General features: G+C 40.0%; 1 protein-coding gene across 1 annotated transcript in view; it reads right to left on the reverse strand.

Annotated features, from left to right (window-relative positions):
- Positions 1–201: 201 nt before the first annotated feature.
- The window catches only part of LOC106579689 (V-set and transmembrane domain-containing protein 2A), a 32462-nt gene continuing 11377 nt past the window's right edge, over positions 202–21286 (reverse strand). Inside the window, exons 3-5 of the mRNA XM_014159822.3 lie at positions 10088–10138; positions 9443–9773; positions 202–4377 (exon numbers count right to left, since the gene is read on the reverse strand). Coding sequence (XP_014015297.1) covers positions 4301–4377; positions 9443–9773; positions 10088–10138 — 459 coding nt within the window. The 3' untranslated portion in view covers positions 202–4300. The remainder of the gene's footprint in view (positions 4378–9442; positions 9774–10087; positions 10139–21286) is intronic.

Consider the following 21286-nt stretch of genomic DNA (forward strand, 5'->3'; position numbering starts at 1 on the left):
TCAATTACCTTCCTACAATAGAAAAGTGAAGGCAAACGTGCAAACAGCAACTACAGATAGATATGTTATATCAAAACAATGGCAGAAAGAAAGTTAATCTCCATGCTAGTTTTGTAAGTATGGTGTCTATATTAGGACATATCAAGTCACAGTATATTACAGACTTAACAAATGGACTCATCAATGGAAGCAGTGTTTGAATCCAGTCTGTGAAAATGATTTATTTAAATATTATTCTGATATCATCATTACAATACAAACTGTGTCAACGTTCCAGTACAGAAGCTTCACACACACTACCAAATCAAAATAAAATTACAGTTCATAACATTTTCGACGGCTCAACAAACAGACAAGACTGCATGGAGATGAATCATGATAAGGAGACAATACATCTATGTGGAGCTGAAACAATGGATCAGAAAAAAAGAACAGAAACTGATAGTGCTACTCAATTGTCATTGCATTGTACGGAAAATTCCCCGATAACGGAATGACACTGAGACTCAGATTTTTTTTACTTAAAAAATCTATGCCAAACAAAATCCAATTGATTTCAAAGTTTAACACACCATACAACTCCCAAAGTGGGCTCCCGAGTGGCGTGGCGGTGCTAGAAGCATCACTACAGACCCTGGTTCGATCCCGGGCTGTATCACAACCGGCCGTGATCGGGAGTGCCATAGGGCGGCGCACAATTAGAGGAGGGTTTGACCGGGGTAGGCCGTCATTGAAAATTTGAATTTGTTCTTAACTGACTTGCCTATTAAAACAAAAACAACTCTATGCACAATGACTTCTTTTAACAATTTACACAGAAAATTGACAAAAACACATTTACTTGAAGAACAGTGCAGATGCAAAGTTTGGTTACAGAATAACGGCACCAACAGAACAAACCATCATTCAGTTACCATACTTTGCATCAGCACTGTTCTTCAAGTAAATATATTAAGGTCAAGTTTTGAATGTAAATTGTTAAAAGTAGTCATTGTGGTTTCTTAAACTTTGATATCAATTGGACTTTGTTTGGCAAACATTTTAAAGTAAAAAATCTGAGTGTCAGAGTTATTCCTTCATGTGGGATTGCCCGTATCTTGTTTGATGGCTGAGACTTTGTTGCTTGTAAGCCACCACAATTGTCAGACTTTGCAATTACCTTAATAAATGACTTTTGTCGATCCTTCAAATGATATATATTCACTTTGCTTGACCCATAATTCTCTGAAGTGGTTCCATTTCTTGTTGATAAAATCCAGTGAGTTAAAGTACTGTAGGCCGTGCAACAGGTAAGTTGCCATTGGAAGAGGTCCTCCGTAACTGATGGCGAATCCAACTGTCAATAAAGTTTTTTTTAAAGAATTGCGTAATTCCATTTCCTGTTGTTAGCAAATGAATAAATGACAACATTGTTACAAATACAGAACATCACTTGTCTCTGCTTTTAGACATTTTGATTAAAAAAGGTTACATGCTGATTATTTACTTTACAAGTTTTACAGATTTTTTTAATTTAAATTCTATACAGGGATTTGACAAACTGAAGGCATTCATTTAAAGATGCAGTTCGGGATCTTAAGCACTTACAAATTCGTAACATATCATCTGATTTGCAAAACAAAATTAAATATTTTTGCATGACGTAGCATCGTACGAAATGGATGACATAGTACACAACTGTGCACAGTTTTCGGGGACCCGTTTTGGCTCGTGAACACTACTTTCAAAAATGACTGTCTGAAATTATACAAAAGCTCTGGAGCATCACTAACTGTGCACACAAATATGCTATCCATTTCACCAGCCCCTGGCTAGAGAACTTGTACGGTATAAACATTCTACTAGAGATGTCAACTCTTCTTTTACAAAACTGAACATTTAGGATTAATTTAAATAGTTATGATGTTACTTTACTCAATGGACTTTAGCCTAGTATTGATTTGAGGTTGAGTGGCATGACACAGCCTTGCTAGACTGAGTTTTGTCATCCTAGCACCACTGGAACAGTGCAGATTAAATATATCGCCCACACATCTTGTACCCTGACAATACTTTCTGATCAGGATATGTCTCTCGGTGGATCCTGCGGTATGTTCTGTCAGCTAACTCCAATTGCTGAATCAACAGGTTTAGATCAGCCTTTCCCAAACTTGTTCCTCGGCACCCCCCCAGTACTACACACACAGCTGATTACAATTATCAAAGCTTGATGATTAGTTGATTATTCGAATCAGCTGTGTAGTGCTAGGGACAAAAATCTAAATGTGCACCCAGTTTGGGAAACCCTAGTTTAGATCCTCTCACTGATCTCAGCAGTGCTGTGTACAGCAGACTGGACTATGTTAACTGTGGAAAAAGCCTATTGAGACTTTCAGCAAAATGGTGCTTCTTTGTTGCCCCTGGAATTTGTAGGTACTTCCAATACCTAGAATTATTCCATCCCAGTAAATCCAAAATGCTGTTATTTTAAACAGGATTTGAAGAAATTGACAGATGTTGCGTTGTGAATCTGGGTAAGCCCAGATTGGAAATAGATTGGAACAATATGTGAGAGCACTAGGCTACAGTATGAGCAAAGAGATCAATGTTTGTGAACACCATATTGTATGGCCATAGCCAATGTCTTTGGTTGCATGATACATTTTTACAATGGAGACTCTCTTCAGTCTTTGGCTACCCTCTTCAACTCAACTGAATGGCAGATCTGAAGCATTGTTACTGCATCAATGAACAATTCCACCCATTCAAACAGTACAGATGTATGATCTTAATGTGATCACCCCGTAGCAGGGGAACTTACTACTTGTAGTGTATTTGAGGTTTTAAAAAGATTCAGAAATGTATATTTTACACTTTGAAAATGTCCATTAACTATAATCCACATAATAATTCAAATTTCCTGTTGCTGAAGGATTATTTTCCTGCTGTAGCAAACTGGCTCAAATTAAGATCTGTCATCTGTATTTATGGGGGAATATGTCCAGTGGTCAATTTACTTAACAATAATGCGACATAACATCGATGCATCCATTGAGTTAATGGAAATTATTCAAAGTGGTGAATGTCTATGGAACAATGCAGAGATACTTAGAAAGCTCCTATTTCTATTAACAGTTTTGTATAACGGTAAAATACATGACGTCTGCTAACGGGTTCTGAATCAAGAGGTCAGATTGTCAAAGCGTTGTGTCAATGAACATTGTGAAGGGATAAGAGCGAGAGCAATTTAAAACCGTTTCCTTTAATCACAAGACCTATAGAGTCTTTCCTCGTCCTTACGTTTGTGTTACAGATAAGAAACGTATCTTCTAGATATCATTGGGGGGAATCATTGCACCATCAAAACGGTATAAGATGTCTTCTTGGCTAATGTAAGATTCTTACATAAAGATAGTGTCCCTGAACAATAGGCTACAGCAGTACCTTGATACTCAGTCCTTTTTTTTCAGTGATGGTAGAACATTTAAATAGGGGAGCTGTACTGTACGTGAAGCATGACTATTAATGGCTTTGTACAATATTAATGCAGGCCAATTTAGATGAATAGTCTGCTGGCACGGTCATATTATGAACATTTGACATGTTCGTGAATCATAATAGGAAATGATAAGGGTCGGAAAAGTAGTATAATTGTAAACAGAAGAAATACCATGTAAAAAAGTAAAGTAGGTGAGCATTAATGAGAAGTGATCTGTAATAACAACGTTCAAGAACTGTATTTGCAGGTTACACACAATATGGACGATAAAATAATTCATTGTCGAGTTGCCTTCATTTAGCAATCCGACTAGGCCCTAACATCATGTTGTTGTATTTGACTAGCTCTTTTGTTCTAAGAGGACTATGAATAGCCTTGCACGATGTAGTTTCATAATAGTGAAAACATAGCGAATGTAAGCTATATACAGTTCCAGGTGTTTGAAATAAAACAATTATATATACTGATATTATATATACACAAATATAGATATATTTTTTTTACTTTAAGCAATGACACGATAGATTCACTGCAGGAAACTCAAAATAAAGGTCTGTGAAAGATATTCCAAGGAGCCAATGTCAGTTTCCATTTTGTTTCGATTGTTGGGTGCATTGAAGAAACGTCGGCACAACAGGTAATCCCGCCGCTGGCCTTTGAGAAGGTGCCTCTTGTGTACAATGGGTAATAAGAATGCATTGGGTGCAGAGTAGTGGAAAATTAGGGCCAACTGTGTCGTCCGCTTGGTGGTAATAACAGGCCATTTTCTCCTTCGCTTCGAGAAGAGGGAGTGATACTCGGAGGAAAAGTCAGTCCTTGAAACTATAGCAAGTTATCCCTCATGAAGCCACAGGCAAGAATCAGGATGGCAAGTCCAAAGCTTGTAGCTATCCTCGTGCCTGTGAAACAAGGAATACGGTCAACACATATACAGCGTTTATCTTGAATTAATTTTTTAGCACTGACAAAAACACTTATTGTTGCAATGTATGTATTTTGTACTTATAAAGCTGTACATTGGGTGTGAGGTTGGTACTCATCCGTCGTTATATAGATTATGCATTCATTTCACACAAAATATGTGCACAGTTGTTATCTTTCACAATTATGAACTGCTGAGGAGAAATGTATGCAAAAGCTATGACACTAGTCTGAAACATTATATACATTAGGCACATATAGAATGATCTGCTTCTGAAATGAAATATGAAGGCTGGATAAGGCCACTAGCTTCCAAATGTGAGTAAATTAATTTAAATGTATTCAAATGAACACTCACTACACCAAACACCCACAACAACAAAAATTAGGATAGAATCTTTACCCTAAAGTACAGGAAGTACAAATAGTATTTGAACTGACGTGAAAGGATTTACATGGACAGCTACCATTGGCTGAACTTGTCAAGCTGCTGTCTGTTCTGAAGTCAGTTTCCACTGCATTTTGAGCAACCCACACTGTCTGACAACTGTGTGATATTGAATAGCCTGGCAGTCTTATGCAAATTTGGTTCATTTGTGTCTCGGGGACATTGTCCTTGAATTGATAAAAGCAAGAGCTAGAGCACAGAAAAAAGGCATCGAGGCATTTCTGTACTAAGGATAATGATGCAGAACTTAGAGTACAGAAGGGAGAGATGGGAAGATATTCTGAATGGCAATGGTACATGCTCTAGCGTATATTAAGCTTTTATTCTGTTAAATCATCCTGGAACACACAAACTAAAACTGGATCCAAGGTCCAAAAAGCATAAAAAGAAACAAGATGAACTTGTTCTTGTACCTGCCGAGACTGAAAAAGTGTCCGGGAGGGAAAAGAGCAAGAATGTAATCCTCCCGATACAAGGCAGCATTCAGGAAATGGAAAATGAAATATTCCCTAAATCATGATGACATTTACTGGATTTGTCTGTCAGACCAAGCACAGCAATGTTCTAAGAGGAGAATTGTCAGGGGACTTTTTGGTTCGGCTCAATATCAGGAGGAGGAAAAAGACGGAGGCCTGTGACCCGCTGTTCTTCCCTGCCAGATTTAATTTGGCCTGGGGTGATCAAGTGGACAGGAGTGCCACAGAGGAGCTAGGCCAAAACATCCTCCGCATGGAGAATCATTAATCAGCTCACAGCCTGGGAGGGTGGGCTACGCTGCACTGCCGATGGAGACTGCACTGATGATGTGCAGTGAATATCTCACACCATCCACGCTAGCCCCACCTGAAAACATACTCACACCACGGAATATAGCCTAAATGTCATTCTTAGATAAACAATAAAAAGTGCATCACAGGAAAAGCTTAAAAAAAACATGAATTGTCACAACCACTAGTTGATATTTAATACAACCACTAGTCTTATTTAATAAATAAGACTAAAACAGGAGTGAGCACAAGGAAAATACTACACCCAAGGACTGTTAGTTTTACCCTAACAGGACTCAAATGGCTTTAACCTGTTAGGGCTAGGGGGTAGCATTTGCACAGTCTGGATAAAAAAATGTACCCGATTTAATCTGGTTACTAATCCTACCCAGTAACTAGAATATGCATATACTTATTATATATGGATAGAAAACACTCTAAAGTTTCTAAAACTGTTTGAATGGTGTCTGTGAGTATAACAGAACTCATTTGGCAGGCAAAACCCTGAGACATTTTCTGACAGGAAGTGGATACCTGATGTGTTGTATTACCTTTAAACCTATCCCATTGAAAAACACAGGGGCTGAGGAATATTTTGGCACTTCCTATTGCTTCCACTAGATGTCACCAGCCTTTACAAAGTGTTTTGAGTCTTCTGGAGGGAGATCTGACCGAACAAGAGCCATGGAACGATGATGTCCCATTAGACACCTGGCGCGCGAGTTCATGTTGGGTACCCTCGTTCCAATACGTTATAAAAGAGTATGCATTCGTCCACCTTGAATATTATTCATGTTCTGGTTAAAAAAGGCCCTAATGATTTATGCTATACAACGTTTGACATGTTTGAACGAACGGAAATATATTTTTTCCCCTCGTTCATGACGAGAAGTCCGGCTGGCTTAGATCATGTGCTAACAAGACGGAGATTTTTGGACATAAATGATGAGCTTTTTTGAACAAAACTACATTCGTTATGGACCTGTGATACCTGGAAGTGACATCTGATGAAGAGAATCAAAGGTAATGGATTATTTACATAGTATTTTCGATTTTAGATCTCCCCAACATGACGTCTAGTCTGTATCGCAACGCGTATTTTTCTGGGCGCAGTGCTCAGATTATTGCAAAGTGTGATTTCCCAGTAAGGTTATTTTTAAATCTGGCAAGTTGATTGCGTTCAAGAGATGTAAATCTATCATTCTTTAAATGACAATATAATATTTTACCAATGTTTTCTAATTTTAATTATTTAATTTGTGACGCTGACTTGACTTATTGGAGGGAAACGATTTCCTCAACATCAATGCCATAGTAAAACGCTGTTTTTGGATATAAATATGAACTTGATAGAACTAAAAATGCATGCATTGTCTAACATAATGTCCTAGGAGTGTCATCTGATGGAGATTGTAAAAGGTTAGTGCATCATTTTAGCTGGTTTTATGGTTTTGGTGACCCTGTCTTTGAATTGACAAAACATTACACACAACTCTTGTAAATGTACTGTCCTAACTTACTCTAAATTTATGCTTTCGCCGTAAAACCTTTTTGAAATCGTAAAACGTGGTTAGATTAAGGAGATGTTTATCTTTCAAAGGGTGTAAAATAGTTGTATGTTTGAAAAATTTGAATTTTGACATTTATTTGGATTCAAATTTGCCGCTCTTGAAATGCACCTGCTGTTGATGGAGTGCACCACGGGTGGCACGCTAGCGTCCCACCTAGCCCATAGAGGTTAAGTTGCACAGAGTAAAGTCACCTGGTCCACTAGCAATCATTACAGTCTAACTGAGTCTCCAGTTGAATCAATATTTAGTCTAATGGAATGCAGGGCAGAGTGACCTCCCCACTGAGGGAGAGTGCATCACCCTGAGGAAGGGTGCATCACCCTGGCCTTATGCTGCTACCATAGGGAGACAGCTAATCTCCCATGGGCAGATTCTGCATGTAGACCGAAGAATCTGAACGGGACTGAATAGGATGCGTGAGATAAGGAGCAGCATTAGCTCCGGACTTTGGGTTTTCGTCACTGATTATATGGACCTATCGGGATTGGGAGGAGGTAGTGTTTTAACTGACTTTTGGGGAGGGGGGGGGGGGGGGCGACTTTGGCTGAGAGTTTCCTTTTGTGAGGGTGGAGAGTTCGCAAACCGATAGAAATCTCAATTTCTTAAAAAGTATAGACCTAGAAGTTAATCACAAAACTGATCAATCTCCCAGAGATTAAAATTCTGGGTTAACTGAGATTAGGAGAGAGCTGGCCTTGCGCCATCTATCTGCCAACATGATGGCGCTAGCTGTGGATGTGGCCTACTGAAAAAAATGCAATAACAGTCTGATTTGTCTAGTAAATCCCTGCTGGGATTTGGTGATACCAGATGGCACTGCATCTAGGTGTCATTCACCCATTTCACAAATGTTCCCAGTTCTCTGTATAGTTCAACGCTCAGCCATGTCAGATAGGACACAGGGGTATTCGATCTTATGAAAGGATACTGAACAAAAATATAAACGCATGCTGGTCCCGTTTTTAATGAGCTGAAATAAAAGATCCCAGAAATTGTCCATGTGCACAAAAAGCTTGTTTCTCTCAAATGTGTTTACATCCCTATTAGTGAGCTTTTCTCCTTGTGCTGGGGACAATAAAACTCCACTCTAAAATGTGCAGTTTTGTCACACAATGCCACAAATGTCTCAAGTTGAGGGAGAGTGCAATTGGAATGCTGACTGCAGGAATATCCACCAGAGCGGGTTGCCAAAGAATTGAATGTTCATTTCTTTACCACAAGCCGCCTCCTATGTCATTTTAGAGAGTTTGACAGAACATCCTACTGGCCTCACAACCACGGTCCACGTGTAACCACACCAGCCCAGGACCTCCACATCCAGTATGTCTGTCTGTAATAAAGCCCTTTTGTGGGGAAAAACTCACTCTGATTGGCTGGGCCTAGCTCCCCAGTGGGTGGACCTATCTCCTTAGTGGGTGGTTCTATGCCCTCCCAGGCCCGCCCCTGCCAGTCATTTGAAATAAATAAATTAGGGCCTAATGAATTTATTTCAATTGACTTATTTCCTTCTATGAACTGTATCTCTAGAAAATATTTGAAATTGTTGCATGTTGCATTTATATTTTTGTTCAGCATAGTTCTTTTCCCACAACGGGTTGGCGACTTGCCACATAGTTTAAACAAAGTTGTGAAGGCCTTTTGGTACATCTCACTTCTGGGACATTCGTTGTATTTTAATTAAGTGATCCAATAGCTTTGAAAAACCAACAATGCCAAAACAAATGTATGCAAATTGTGAGGTAACGAGACCTGACACATTAGCCTTCTCTGCACAGGCACATAATGCAGACAACACCATGCACTGAATTCCTACTCGGCTAACAATTGCCATGGTTTACAGGTACGGCAATGTGTAAAATCTTTGCAGCCTGGACTGAAAGGCATACAGACAAGAAGACAAGCTGATAGACAGGTAGACAAACAGACAGACTGACATACAGGCAGAAAAAAAAGGATTAAAAAAAAGATACAAAATAGATAGATGGATTGGCTAATGATCAAGTCCACTGAAATTCCATGAAACATGAAACAGCGAGTACCGGAACCCGACGTAGCGTTATCTCACCTGAACTCTGTTTGATTGTCTCACCTGAACTCTGTTTGATTGTCTCACCTGAACTCTGTTTGATTGTCTCACCTGAACTCTGTTTGATTGTCTCACCTGAACTCTGTTTGATTGTCTCACCTGAACTCTGTTTGATTATCTCACCTGAACTATGTTTGATTGTCTCACCTGAACTCTGTTTGATTGTCTCACCTGAACTCTGTTTGATTGTCTTGGCTGATGATGTCTGAGAGCTGGAGGTAGAGCGAACCCTCAGGTCGGGGCTCATGCTGTCTTGTGCTGCTGTGGCGCCTGTCTTGCGTGGCTTCTTATCTGCTGTCAGGTGGGACAAGGGGGATGTCTTCTTGGCCAGCCTGATGCGGGGCCGTGTGCTGTTCACCTTCAGGTAGGCCTGGACCTTGTACTCCAGCAGCTCTCCGTAGTTGGCGTTGGTGACTCTGCACTCGTACAGGCCCTCGTCACTCTTTCCCACCCGGGAGATCTGCAGTTTGTGGGAGATGTCGTTTCCCTGTACCTTCACCGTCTGTAGGGAGATATAGAGATGTTCAACAAACAATGCAGGATCAACCTACATCACAAAGCCACATGACTAGTGGTGCAGTACAGAGAACCATGTAATGACACAACAGTAACACATAGTGATTGTTTTATGTGTCCATACTTATGGAGTCACATACTTATGGTGTCCATATTCTACATCTGCATTGCTTGCTGTTTGGGGTTTTAGACTGGGCTTCTGTTTAAGCACTTTGTGACATCTGCTTATGTAAATACATTTTATTTAATTTGATGTCTTAATATGGACACCATACACATTCTGTACATGCAGTAACTTACACTTATTTTAGTCCCTTCATCGTCTGGATCCGGCTCTGGTATCACTTCCATCTAAGAAAACAGAGAAAGCAAATATACACCTAAAAAACAGGAACAAAGCTGAAAAGACATTTGAAAAGTGGACAGCAATGCATTATGGGTCTCTAAGAGTGTGCCACTCTAACAAATGTTCAAGGAGAAATATTTATATAGCAGTTTAGTCTTTGCAGACACTCAAATATAACTAGTCAGAAAGTCTCTGGCATTCCTTTAGTACAGTGCACTCAAAAGTATATTTGGGTGTAAATGCAGCATCGTTGTCATCCATGGACGACTATAAATGTTTGATAGCTACATCGATAAGTAGTTAATCACACATGGAAGCAGCAAAAACATACCAATAATCACCACAAAAGATCGGCTAAAATGAAGGAAAACCTTATTTTTTTCCCCCCATTCTGTACATTTAGAATGGGGACAAAGCTTTCAGAAAAGAATCAATGAAATACAGTTACTTCGATATTCAGTCAAAAGAAACAGTATGAAACAGAATGTTAATACTCTTTGACAAATTGACAACTGACTGCAACAAACTATTACTCATAAATGACATTGAACTGGCAAAGAACTCTGCATTATCATCATCTAAGAAAAGCCATTGTTTTCTCTACCTGCTGATGAGACATAATGAACTGTCTGGTGTCTTTATACCCACAACAAACCTTCCAATAGGAGACTCTCAAATGAAGTGAAAACACAGAGACATCAAAAAAAGGGACCCAGCTTCAGGTTGAACATGCCCACATTCTGGCTCTGGTGGCTGTATTCTGGCACCACAGCAAACACTCAGCCCAAAGCCTACATCATGGACTGGGCATTGATTTTAGAGGGTATAATTTATTTAATCTTCATCGAAGGCCAAATGGACTTATTTCCGGGAAAGAGTGCTGATGACAGGCTTGAGCAGAGCAGCAGAGCCTCTTTCAAACCAGTCCATGAAAGAAACACCTTCAGAGGTTGAAATATGTCAGCTCCACGAGAGACTTTTAAGGTCGAAAAGGTACAGGAGCTACATAAGAAAATCTGAACTAGCGAGTTTTCTGTCAAGTATATAATGACTTTTGAGAAGCAACTACTTACAATAGAATACTTTCTGTCAACTGTGATCAAAACTATTAATAATAGACAGTTGCGGACGATGATGTCAAGAGAATTGGTGGGGCTTCGGCATGGATTTGACCAAAGTCACCAATCTCAATATTTTCTTTACAAACTGTCCCTTGATTAAACTATAGACTCCATGTAGTGTCCATATAAATCACCTGGGATGGATAATCTTCTGAAAGATAGACATCTATTCTGGGATGGATAATCTTCTAAAAGATAGATATCCACTCACATCTGTCTTCCTGGTTTCCCTCTACATTCAGAATAATTTTGTAGAGTGGATGTACTGTAGAATGTGAACGAGTCTAACAATCATCTAACCATCAATGACCAAAGACTAGGTCCAGCAGAAAGAGATTGGAGCCTGTCTCGCTAGTTCAGTCCTGGATCACAGTTTTATAGGGTACTTTATCCCAATTGGGTCTAGTCAATTTACAGTGGCTTTGCGAACCATAAAAAAATGCTGGGCATTTAATTGTGGAACTCCATTAGTCATTTAGCCTTGTACAAATGCAATTAACTTAATTGTGACATAATGAATTTTTCGATATTCATTCAGGATCCAGGGATTTATCATGAAGCGAAATAGACATTTATAGGCCACTTGCAGACTGGCGTTGTGTGTCATCAGACATTTAACTGTCACGGAAATGTGTTGATTTCATGATGAGAGAAATCTATTAAAATGTACACAAGTGTTAGCCTATCCGTAACTGGAGCGTAACAGAACAGCTTGTTTCCTCAAATGGGAAATAGGCTCCCAGTCTTAGAACGCCTGTTTTCATCAATAATGATACCCTTTTGTCTAAAAATGTGTTCTGTTTAATTTACAAGTGTTCTTTAGAGTGAATTAACGTCTTTTGACTGTGATACAAAAGTTTGCAGTGACACTAAGAAACAAAAGCTCCATTATTTTCTCATTTATTTTTCATTTTTCTACGCCTGGCTGCCTCTGAGCTCCACACACTCTCAGTTTCAATCTCTTGTCTCTTTATTACAAAAACCCTCCACCATCACACACTGCCATTCTTCATGCGAACTGAAATTGACTTCTTGTAAAATGTGTCCCGCAATTACTGTGCATAAAGCAAGGGGCCGCCCAGGTCCCTGCAACCAAATGAATGTCAAAAGAGAAAAATTGAATCATTTACATTGAGATATAGACCTAACTGTACTTCCACCCTTCATTACGATCGTCTGACATATTTCATTATAATGAACTACAGGCTGTTATAATTCTTAGGTTATTGTCTATAGGCCCCCTGTGTTACATTTCATTAATTAGAGGCAATCAATAAGCAGCCTTGATTTAAAAACCAATCAAATCATAAGATCAGCTGCAACAACAAGACTCACGCTTTCATCCTTCAAGAGCTGGGCTAAGGCTCTTGAGCTCAACACGTTATTCCCCTCTCACTGTCTGGAGAAGTGAGGAACAACACAATACACTTCCATTACTAAAGGCTGCCCAGGCCAACAACCAGATGAACGACAGTCAACTTGGATGTAGATTCACTTTCTGTAACACTTGACAAAGTCAACCGGTTAGGGTTTAATAGCAGCCATTTGGTAACACTTCACTTAAAGGCCAGTAAGTGTTTTGCTATAGCATTTACAGCTGCTTTGTCCTGTGCACGTGACAGATTAATTTTGATTTGATTTGATTTGAAAAGTAGAAGCCCTGTGCACAGCAGTACGTCTTCTTCAAGTTGGTTAGGAACAACTTGGGAATCCAAATCAAATGCAAAAACCACACACTTGGAAAGACAACAGTTGATCTTGATGCATTGTCTGAGGCTGTCCTAATATGGAAGTGTGCCAGTTTCACATTTGTTTTGGGAACTGCAAGTGAACTTCCTCTACAAAATCTCTGCCCTTTTAACAAGTCCTTCGTCATAACATCAAGTACCCAATAATAACGTTTGAGTGTGTTAAGCTGGAGTACATAAAATGCCATGCAGCCTTGTAAGTGCTCGCTAATTACAAAGCTCACTGACTCTTGAGTGGGCGCTCAAGACGTTATCTGTTGTTAATGTTAATTATGGCCACTGCAATCATGTTCTTGAGTTCTTCTCAAAATGGAAAAAGCTGGAAATGCTCCACTGCCATTGGTCAAGTGTCAGATGCTGCAATGGTAATTACATGTACAATAGATGAACTGCAGCATCTCCCAATATGAAAGAAAGTGTAGGACTCGGCTTCAGTCGGCTAAACAGCCCTCCAAGTGTACATAGGTTTTAACTGACAGAACAAAATGTAATTTAAAATGAGTTTTTGAAAATACTGCTGTACGTGATCGCATTTCATACATTTTTGGTGTACTGTTTGCATTAAATCTGTATAAGTTATCACCTCTTTCCATTTGAGACAAACTCAAGGGTTGGCAGGTAGCCTAGTGGTTAGAGCATTGGGCCAGGAACCAAAAGGTTGCTGAATCAAATCCCTGAGCTGACAAGGTAAAAAATATGTTGTTCCTCCCCTAAACAAGGCAGTTAGCCCACTGTTCCCAGTAGGCTGCCATTGTAAATAAGATGTTGTTTTTATCTGACTTGCCTGGTTAAATATGTAAAATATCACTGCACAGGACTTGTGAAATGAGTAACTTTGAGATAAATAGTGTAAAGTAACAATCTGAGCATTTCAGGGCTGTTTACAGGGCACACAAGTAAATGTGATAAAAACAAACAAGAGGAGGAAACTCCTACTCAGCCCTTCAGACGCTCCCAGTGTGGAAACAGAAGACAAGATTCCGTTTAAAGAGTTTCTAAAAATGGCTTCAAAGCCACTTGTGGCTCCCTAGTCTCCTCTAGCTCCACACCACCTTGGCAACTATATAAGTGAAGCATGAGACCATGGTGGTGTTTCAAGTATATCATCAAACCTCTCAGTCCAATCAGCAATGCCATCATATAGAAGTCCAATCAGTTCCCATACAAGTGGAGGTACAGAGAAATTTCTCCAATCTTTGATGATCCCCACAGATGTTGAGTTATCCTCTTGTTAGTGCCATCATAGATCACTCCCCACACACACACCCAACACACAACAAACTACTGACAAGGAACATGTCAACGTACGAACAGAGAATGGGACACAATGTCTCAAAAAGAGATAGCTGTAGGTTAACTTAAACAAATGTTTACTGGAGAATATTGGAAGTCAATTGATTGGGCAGTTTTATTTTCAGGCTGACAGTCCTATCCCTCTCTGACACAGAGGAAAGGAAGAGCTGGCATGTTACAAATGAGGAGACTGAGACAGAGGCAGACAATATGAAATGTCAATGTAAAGTAGGCTATTATGAAAAATGGTGAAGTGCTGTGGAAAACAACTGAAGCATGTTTAATACAGTAGAATCATTATGAGAATTGAATGAAAAAGTACCATGGGAATACATTAATTAATCAAGGTTCATGAAGGGGGTTTGACAATCACATCTGATGCACATCACATCCTATTTTCAACGTGAAACTGGTTCACAGTAAATTAAATATTTCAAATCCCTTTTTGCAAAAAACAATCGGTTTTTTTGCATTCTTTCGCTGAATAAATAGTTTAATTGTGACTTCCTTCCCCTCTTTTCCTCTTCTTGTTCATCAGAGATATTCTGAGAAACATGGTGAAGGTGAGACACAACAGTACAGTTCCAAGGACGCAGCACGAACATCCTCTACCATCAATGCCATCTCTGTTGAAATGTTTAGGAAAAATGCATGTTGTAGAAAAGCATTGGCCTTTCAGAATCGGCAGAGGCTGTGAGTTATGACTCACAGTGGAGTAAAAGACAGGAAATGAAAGTAAGCAATCAGAAAGATAGTTCAAGGAACTAATATCAGGAAGACCAACAACTTACAAAATAACTTACAGAACACCTCCATATTTCCATGGAGAGATGTTGAAAGAAAACTTTTTCTACCTTTTCTATATACTATAGATCTCTTCACTGATGTTGTTAATGTCTCTGGGCAAGAAGTGGCTACGCATGGAAACGCACTTAGTGTTTATAAAACAAAACAATACATTATTCACATTCATGTTGAATAATCACTGTAATTATGAAGCTAACTTTAATATGCACAGTCTAATAAGAATCACTTTATCCAATTGGATGGAAGTAAATTAGCACATCAATCAACCATTAAAAACATCTTGAGGTATTTAAGTCAAAATCATTGGCGGATGACAGATCTTGTGATAACATAATATCGTTGTTTTTTTTAGGATTCATTTTTTTAGGATTCATTTTTTTAGGATTCATTTGATTCTCAATGCAACAGACCCCTTTTAGGCAAGAGAGGAGAGAGAGAGAGACAGAGAGAGAGAGAGAGAATCCCAGCAGCATTACAGTTCTCGACACACTCAAACCGGTGCAGGTGCTCCCATGTTGTGTACACTCAGTGAATACATGGTCATAACATACCAGTAAAAAAAAGGCTGTTGCCTCAAACATCCAATAATAACAGAGCCTTACCAATGATGAGAAACAAGCAATCCAATATAATAAAAGTACACTAATTACTAAAGTATATTTCCTGGACTGATAATAATCATTTTCATTACAAACTCCCCTCGAAGGGATTGATACAATCATATTGAATGTAATCAAATTGAAGAGATTCCAGCTGGAAACAAATACACCCATTTCCCTCAACGATACCAATAACACATGCTGTATCCTGTCACTTCCACTGTTTTGTTTCATGTAAAGCCAACCAATGAGTGGGGTATATCCACATATAAACTCAGCAAAAAAACAAACGTCCCTTTTTCAGGACACTGTCTTTCAAAGATAATTTGTAAAAATCCAAATAGCTTCACAGATCTTCATTGTAAAGGGTTTAAACACTGTTTCCCATGCTTGTTCAATGAACCATAAACAATTAATGAACATGCACCTGTGGAACGGTCGTTAAGACACTAACACCTTACAGACGGTAGGCAATTAAGGTCACAGTTATGAAAACTTAGGACACTAAAGAGGCCTTTCTACTGACTCTGAAAAACACCAAAAGAAAGATGCCCAGAGTCCCTGCTCATCTGCGTGAACGTGCCTTAGGCATGCTGCAAGGAGACATGAGGACTGCAGATGTGGCCAGGGCAATAAATTGCAATGTCCGTACTGTGAGACGCCTAAGACAGCACTACAGGGAGACAGGACGGACAGCTGATCGTCCTTGTAGTGGCAGACCATGTGTAACAACACCTGCACAGGATTGGTACATCCGAACATCACACCTGCGGGGCAGGTACAGGATGGCAACAACAACTGCCCGAGTTACACCAGGAACGCACAATCCCTCCATCAGTGCTCAGACTGTCCGCAATAGGCTGAGAGAGGCTGGACTGAGGGCTTGTAGGCCTGTTGTAAGGCAGGTCCTCACCAGACATCACCGGCAACAACGGGGCTATGGGCACAAATCCACCATCGCTGGACCAGACAGGACTGGCAAAAATTGCTCTTCACTGACGAGTTGCGGTTTTGTCTCACCAGGGGTGATGGTCGGATTCGCGTTTATCGCCGAAGGAATGAGCGTTACACCGAGGCCTGTACTCTGGAGCGAGATCGATTTGGAGGTGGAGGGTCCGTCATGGTCTGGGGTGGTGAGTAACAGCATCATCGGACTGAGCTTGTTGTCATTGCAGGCAATCTCAACGCTGTGCGTAACAGGGAAGACATCCTCCTCCCTCATGTGGTACCCTTCCTGCAGGCTCATCCTGCCATGACCCTCCAGCATGCCATTCCCCCCTGAAAGGTCCGGTAACTTGCAGGTGCCTTGGTGGAAGAGTGGGGTAACATCTCACAGCAAGAACTGGCAAATCTGGTGCAGTCCATGAGGAGGAGATGCACTGCAGTACTTAATGCAGCGGGTGGCCACATTAGATACTGACTGTTGCTTTTGATTTTGACCCCCCCTTTGTTCAGGGACACATTATTCTATTTCTGTTAGTCACATGTCTGTGGAACTTGTTCAGTTTATGTCTCAGTTATTGAATGTTGTTATGTTCATAGAAATATTTACACATGTTAATTTTCCTGAAAATAGAAGCAGCTGACAGCGAGAGGATGTTTCTTTTTTTGCTGAGTTTAGAATGTGTAAAAATCCATTACACAACAACATGCCATAACCTGTCACCATATCTCTCAACGTAATGGTCTTGAGGCAACATATTGTCAGTAAGAGCAGCAGGGGTGCATGGATGATTGATACCTCTAGCCCTCAAATATATAGATAGCTGGTCTGCTCTATGATAGACAGCCTGAAATGACTTGTTTCACTCACCGAAAGTGGTTTCTCTCTTCTCTCACCTGAGAGCAAGGAAACCCAAGATTTCTTCTCCAAAGTAGATATTTATTTTGCTCTGACATTGACCCTGCATTTCAGACAGCTAAGAAAACCCCAATTGTGTCCTTGTGAACAGATACAGTATGGTCTTGATGTATGTCTGTTGAGCAAACAAAAACACTACAACTTCCCAAGGCAGAGAAAATTTAAGTGACGAAGCAGCAGCGGTGGAAATTAGGCTAGCACAGGGCCGACGTGAGTAAGACATTTAAGAGTGTTAACCCTCGCAAGGCTACCGGCCCAGACTGCATCCCAAGCCGCATCCTCAGAGCATGCGCAGACCAGCTGATTGGAGTGTTTGAACACCTGAGCCACTGCCTGTTCACCCCGCTATCAAATCAAATCATCCAGAAGGTGAGGTCAGTACAGGTACATTAAAGCTGGGACCGAGAGACTGAAAAACAGCTTCTATCTCAAGGCCATCAGACTGTTAAATAGCCATCACTAGCTGGCTTCCACCTGGTTACTCCACCCTGCACCTTAGAGGCTGCTGCCCTATATACATGGAAATGGGATCACTGGCCACTTTAATAATGGAACACTAGTCACTTTAATATTGTTTACATACTACTTTACTCATCTCATATGTATATACTGTATTCTATTCTACTGTATTCTAGTCAATGCCTCTCCGACATTGCTCATCGTAATATTTATATATTTCTTAATTCCATTGTTCTACTTTTAGATTTGTGTGTATTGTTGTGAATTGTTATATACTACTGCAATGTTGGAGCTAGGAACAAATGCAAAAAAATGTGTATGTGACCAATAACATTTGATTTGATGTTAAAAATTGGTAAAGTTAGATTTTTATATCAAACAAATAACCTTCAATTCATTTCATTGCATTTTCATATTTTATGAACATAAATAAATTAAAAATACACTTAATCAATAACATTTTATTTTTCTAATTATCTTTCTGAAAAAGGTTTGTATATTATCCCATACCAAAATCATTACTCTTCACTGTTAGTTCCCAATATTTTACAGTTACCCTGTGACCCCACTAGGGGTCGTGACCCCGACTTTGAATACCACTGCACTAGCCCAAGGATAGTAATTTTCAGTTACAAGAAAATGTGCCAAACTAGTCCGAGATGCCTTTTCCATTTTCGTGTAGCAGACCTGGGCTAGTAGAAATTGTAGTCTACTAGCCCGGACGGCCAGTGTCAAAAATAATTAAAGTACTACTTAATAAGTCGTTTTTTGAGGTATCTGTACTTTAGTTTACTATTTATAGTTTAGAAAATGTTTACTTTTACTTCACTACATTCCTAAAGAAAATAATATACGTTTTACTCCATATACTTTCCCTGAAACCCAAAGTACTTGTTACATTTTGAATGCTTAGCAGGACAGGAAAAGGGTACAATTCACACACTTATCAACAGAACATCCCTGGTCCTCCCTACTGCTTCTGATCTGGAGGACTCACTAAACAGAGAACATCCCTGGTCCTCCCATTCTACTGCCTCTGATCTGGAGGACTCACTAAACAGAGAACATCCCTGGTCATCCCCTGTCTCTGATCTGGAGGACTCACTAAACAGAGAACATCCCTGATCATCCCTACTGCCTCTGATCTGGAGGACTCACTAAACAGAGAACATCCCTGGTCCTCCCTACTGCCTCTGATCTGGAGGACTCACTAAACAGAGAACATCCCTGGTCATCCCTACTGTCTCTGATCTGGAGGACTCACTAAACAGAGAACATCCCTGGTCATCCCTACTGTCTCTGATCTGGAGGACTCACTAAACAGAGAACATCCCTGGTCCTCCCTACTGCCTCTGATCTGGAGGACTCACTAAACAGAGAACATCCCTGGTCCTCCCTACTGCCTCTGATCTGGAGGACTCTCTAAACAGAGAACATCCCTGGTCATCCCTACTGCCTCTGATCTGGTAGACTCACTAAACAGAGAACATCCCTGGTCATTCCTACTGCCTCTGATATTGAGGACTCACTAAACAGAGATCATCCCTGGTCATCCCTACTGCATCTGATCTGGCGGACTCAGTAAACACAAATGCTTTGTTCGTAAATTATGTATGAGTGTTGGAGTGTGCCCCTGGCTATCTGTAAAAAAAATAAAAATTAAAGAACAATCGTGCTTTCTGGTTTGCTTAATATAAGGAATATTAAATTATTAATACTTTTACTTTTGATACTTAAGTATATTTTAGCAATTACATTTACTTTTGACACTTAAAGAAAAATGAGTCTATTGTTGACACAGTCCCAAAATGTTTTGCTTGCGAGCAATCAAGTTTTCAAGATATGTAACTTTCAAAATACAGAAATCCTCCCCTTATGATGCATTTTACATCATATGATGCAAAATGCATCATAAACGGATGATTTCTATTTTTTTAAAGTTACATGAAAAGTTGATTGTCAATAATGGAGGAATGAAACAAACACCACAACATACTAGTATGTGGTAGAATTTTTCTTTCAGTATAATTAAAACCAAATACTTTTAGACTTTTACTCAAGTAGTATTTTACTGGGTGTCTTTTAACTTTTACTTGAGTAATTTTCTATTAAGGTATCTTTACTTTTACTCAAGTATGAATTTGGGTACTTTATCCACCACTGCTACGTTCCATCACTGAGAAACTTTTTCTGCTGAATACGTTTTTTTTTACCCTTTTTCTCTGTCAGACTTAAAATGCTTGTCACAAAACGAGGCCGCGTACCCTTGAAATGCTTGATATCAAAATTGGTGTCTCGGTCATGATCCGTCAGTAAATACATTTTCCCTGGGAGTCCTAATTAGACGCTTAATTCCAAACTCTTGTTGCTCGCTCATCTCCAAAGCCACCATGGAAAATTGCACTCAATATGAGTCCAACTGTTAAGCAGGAAGCTCATAACAACTAACTGCAGTTTCATCTAGGCGATTTCTGACTACATTTACCATGGTAACCTGGTTGGCAGCGTGGTTACAGGTGCGTAGCAACACAGTACAGTCTGATGTGAGTCAGTCAAGGTGGAGGGACTGTCAGAGGGGATGTGAATTGAGTTTTGACCTGTGTAACCCTCCAGTCCAAGCTCAGCTAAGTATTTATTATCTTGGACGTTTCCTGTTCATCACAAAGGACACAATGATCCAGTCGCTGATAGCTGTTATGTTCAGCGTGTGCCCTGCATCCTGTCCATTAGAGTTAAGTCAGTACAGGTGTGAGTCATACGCATTAACAAGGCACAGACAATCACATTTTTGACTTAACAAAGTATACCAAGGAAGTCAGGAAATGGGCGTTTGTTGAGATCTGACCTAAACAATTGAGGGCACAACTAATACGAGGATTATTGGCAGCGACAACATATGATTACATATCACAGTGTGATCAGTGCCATACTGTTCCGCTAGACCATACATTACTGTGATATCCCCCAAACCAATATCCGCTAAGCAATTAAAGAATGAATCGATGCTCTGAATCAAAACTGTGTGACAGCTGCATTATCTCAGAATACAGGAGCCCCCTCTCTCTCTCTCTCTATCTCTCTCTCTCTCACTCTCCCTGCTTCCCTCCCTCTCTGTCTTGCTCTCCCTTGCTTCCTGCCTCCCTCTCCCTCCCTCTTTTTCTCCCTCCCTCCATCCCTCCATCCTTCCCTGCATCCTTCCCCCCAGAGAGAGAGACAGAGTGAGAGAGCGAGATATATATATATATAGAGAGAGAGAGAGAGAGAG

The sequence above is a fragment of the Salmo salar genome, chromosome 19 (genome assembly GCF_965601325.2).
Source record: "Salmo salar chromosome 19, fSalSal1, whole genome shotgun sequence".
In the NCBI taxonomy this organism is placed as follows: domain Eukaryota; kingdom Metazoa; phylum Chordata; class Actinopteri; order Salmoniformes; family Salmonidae; genus Salmo; species Salmo salar.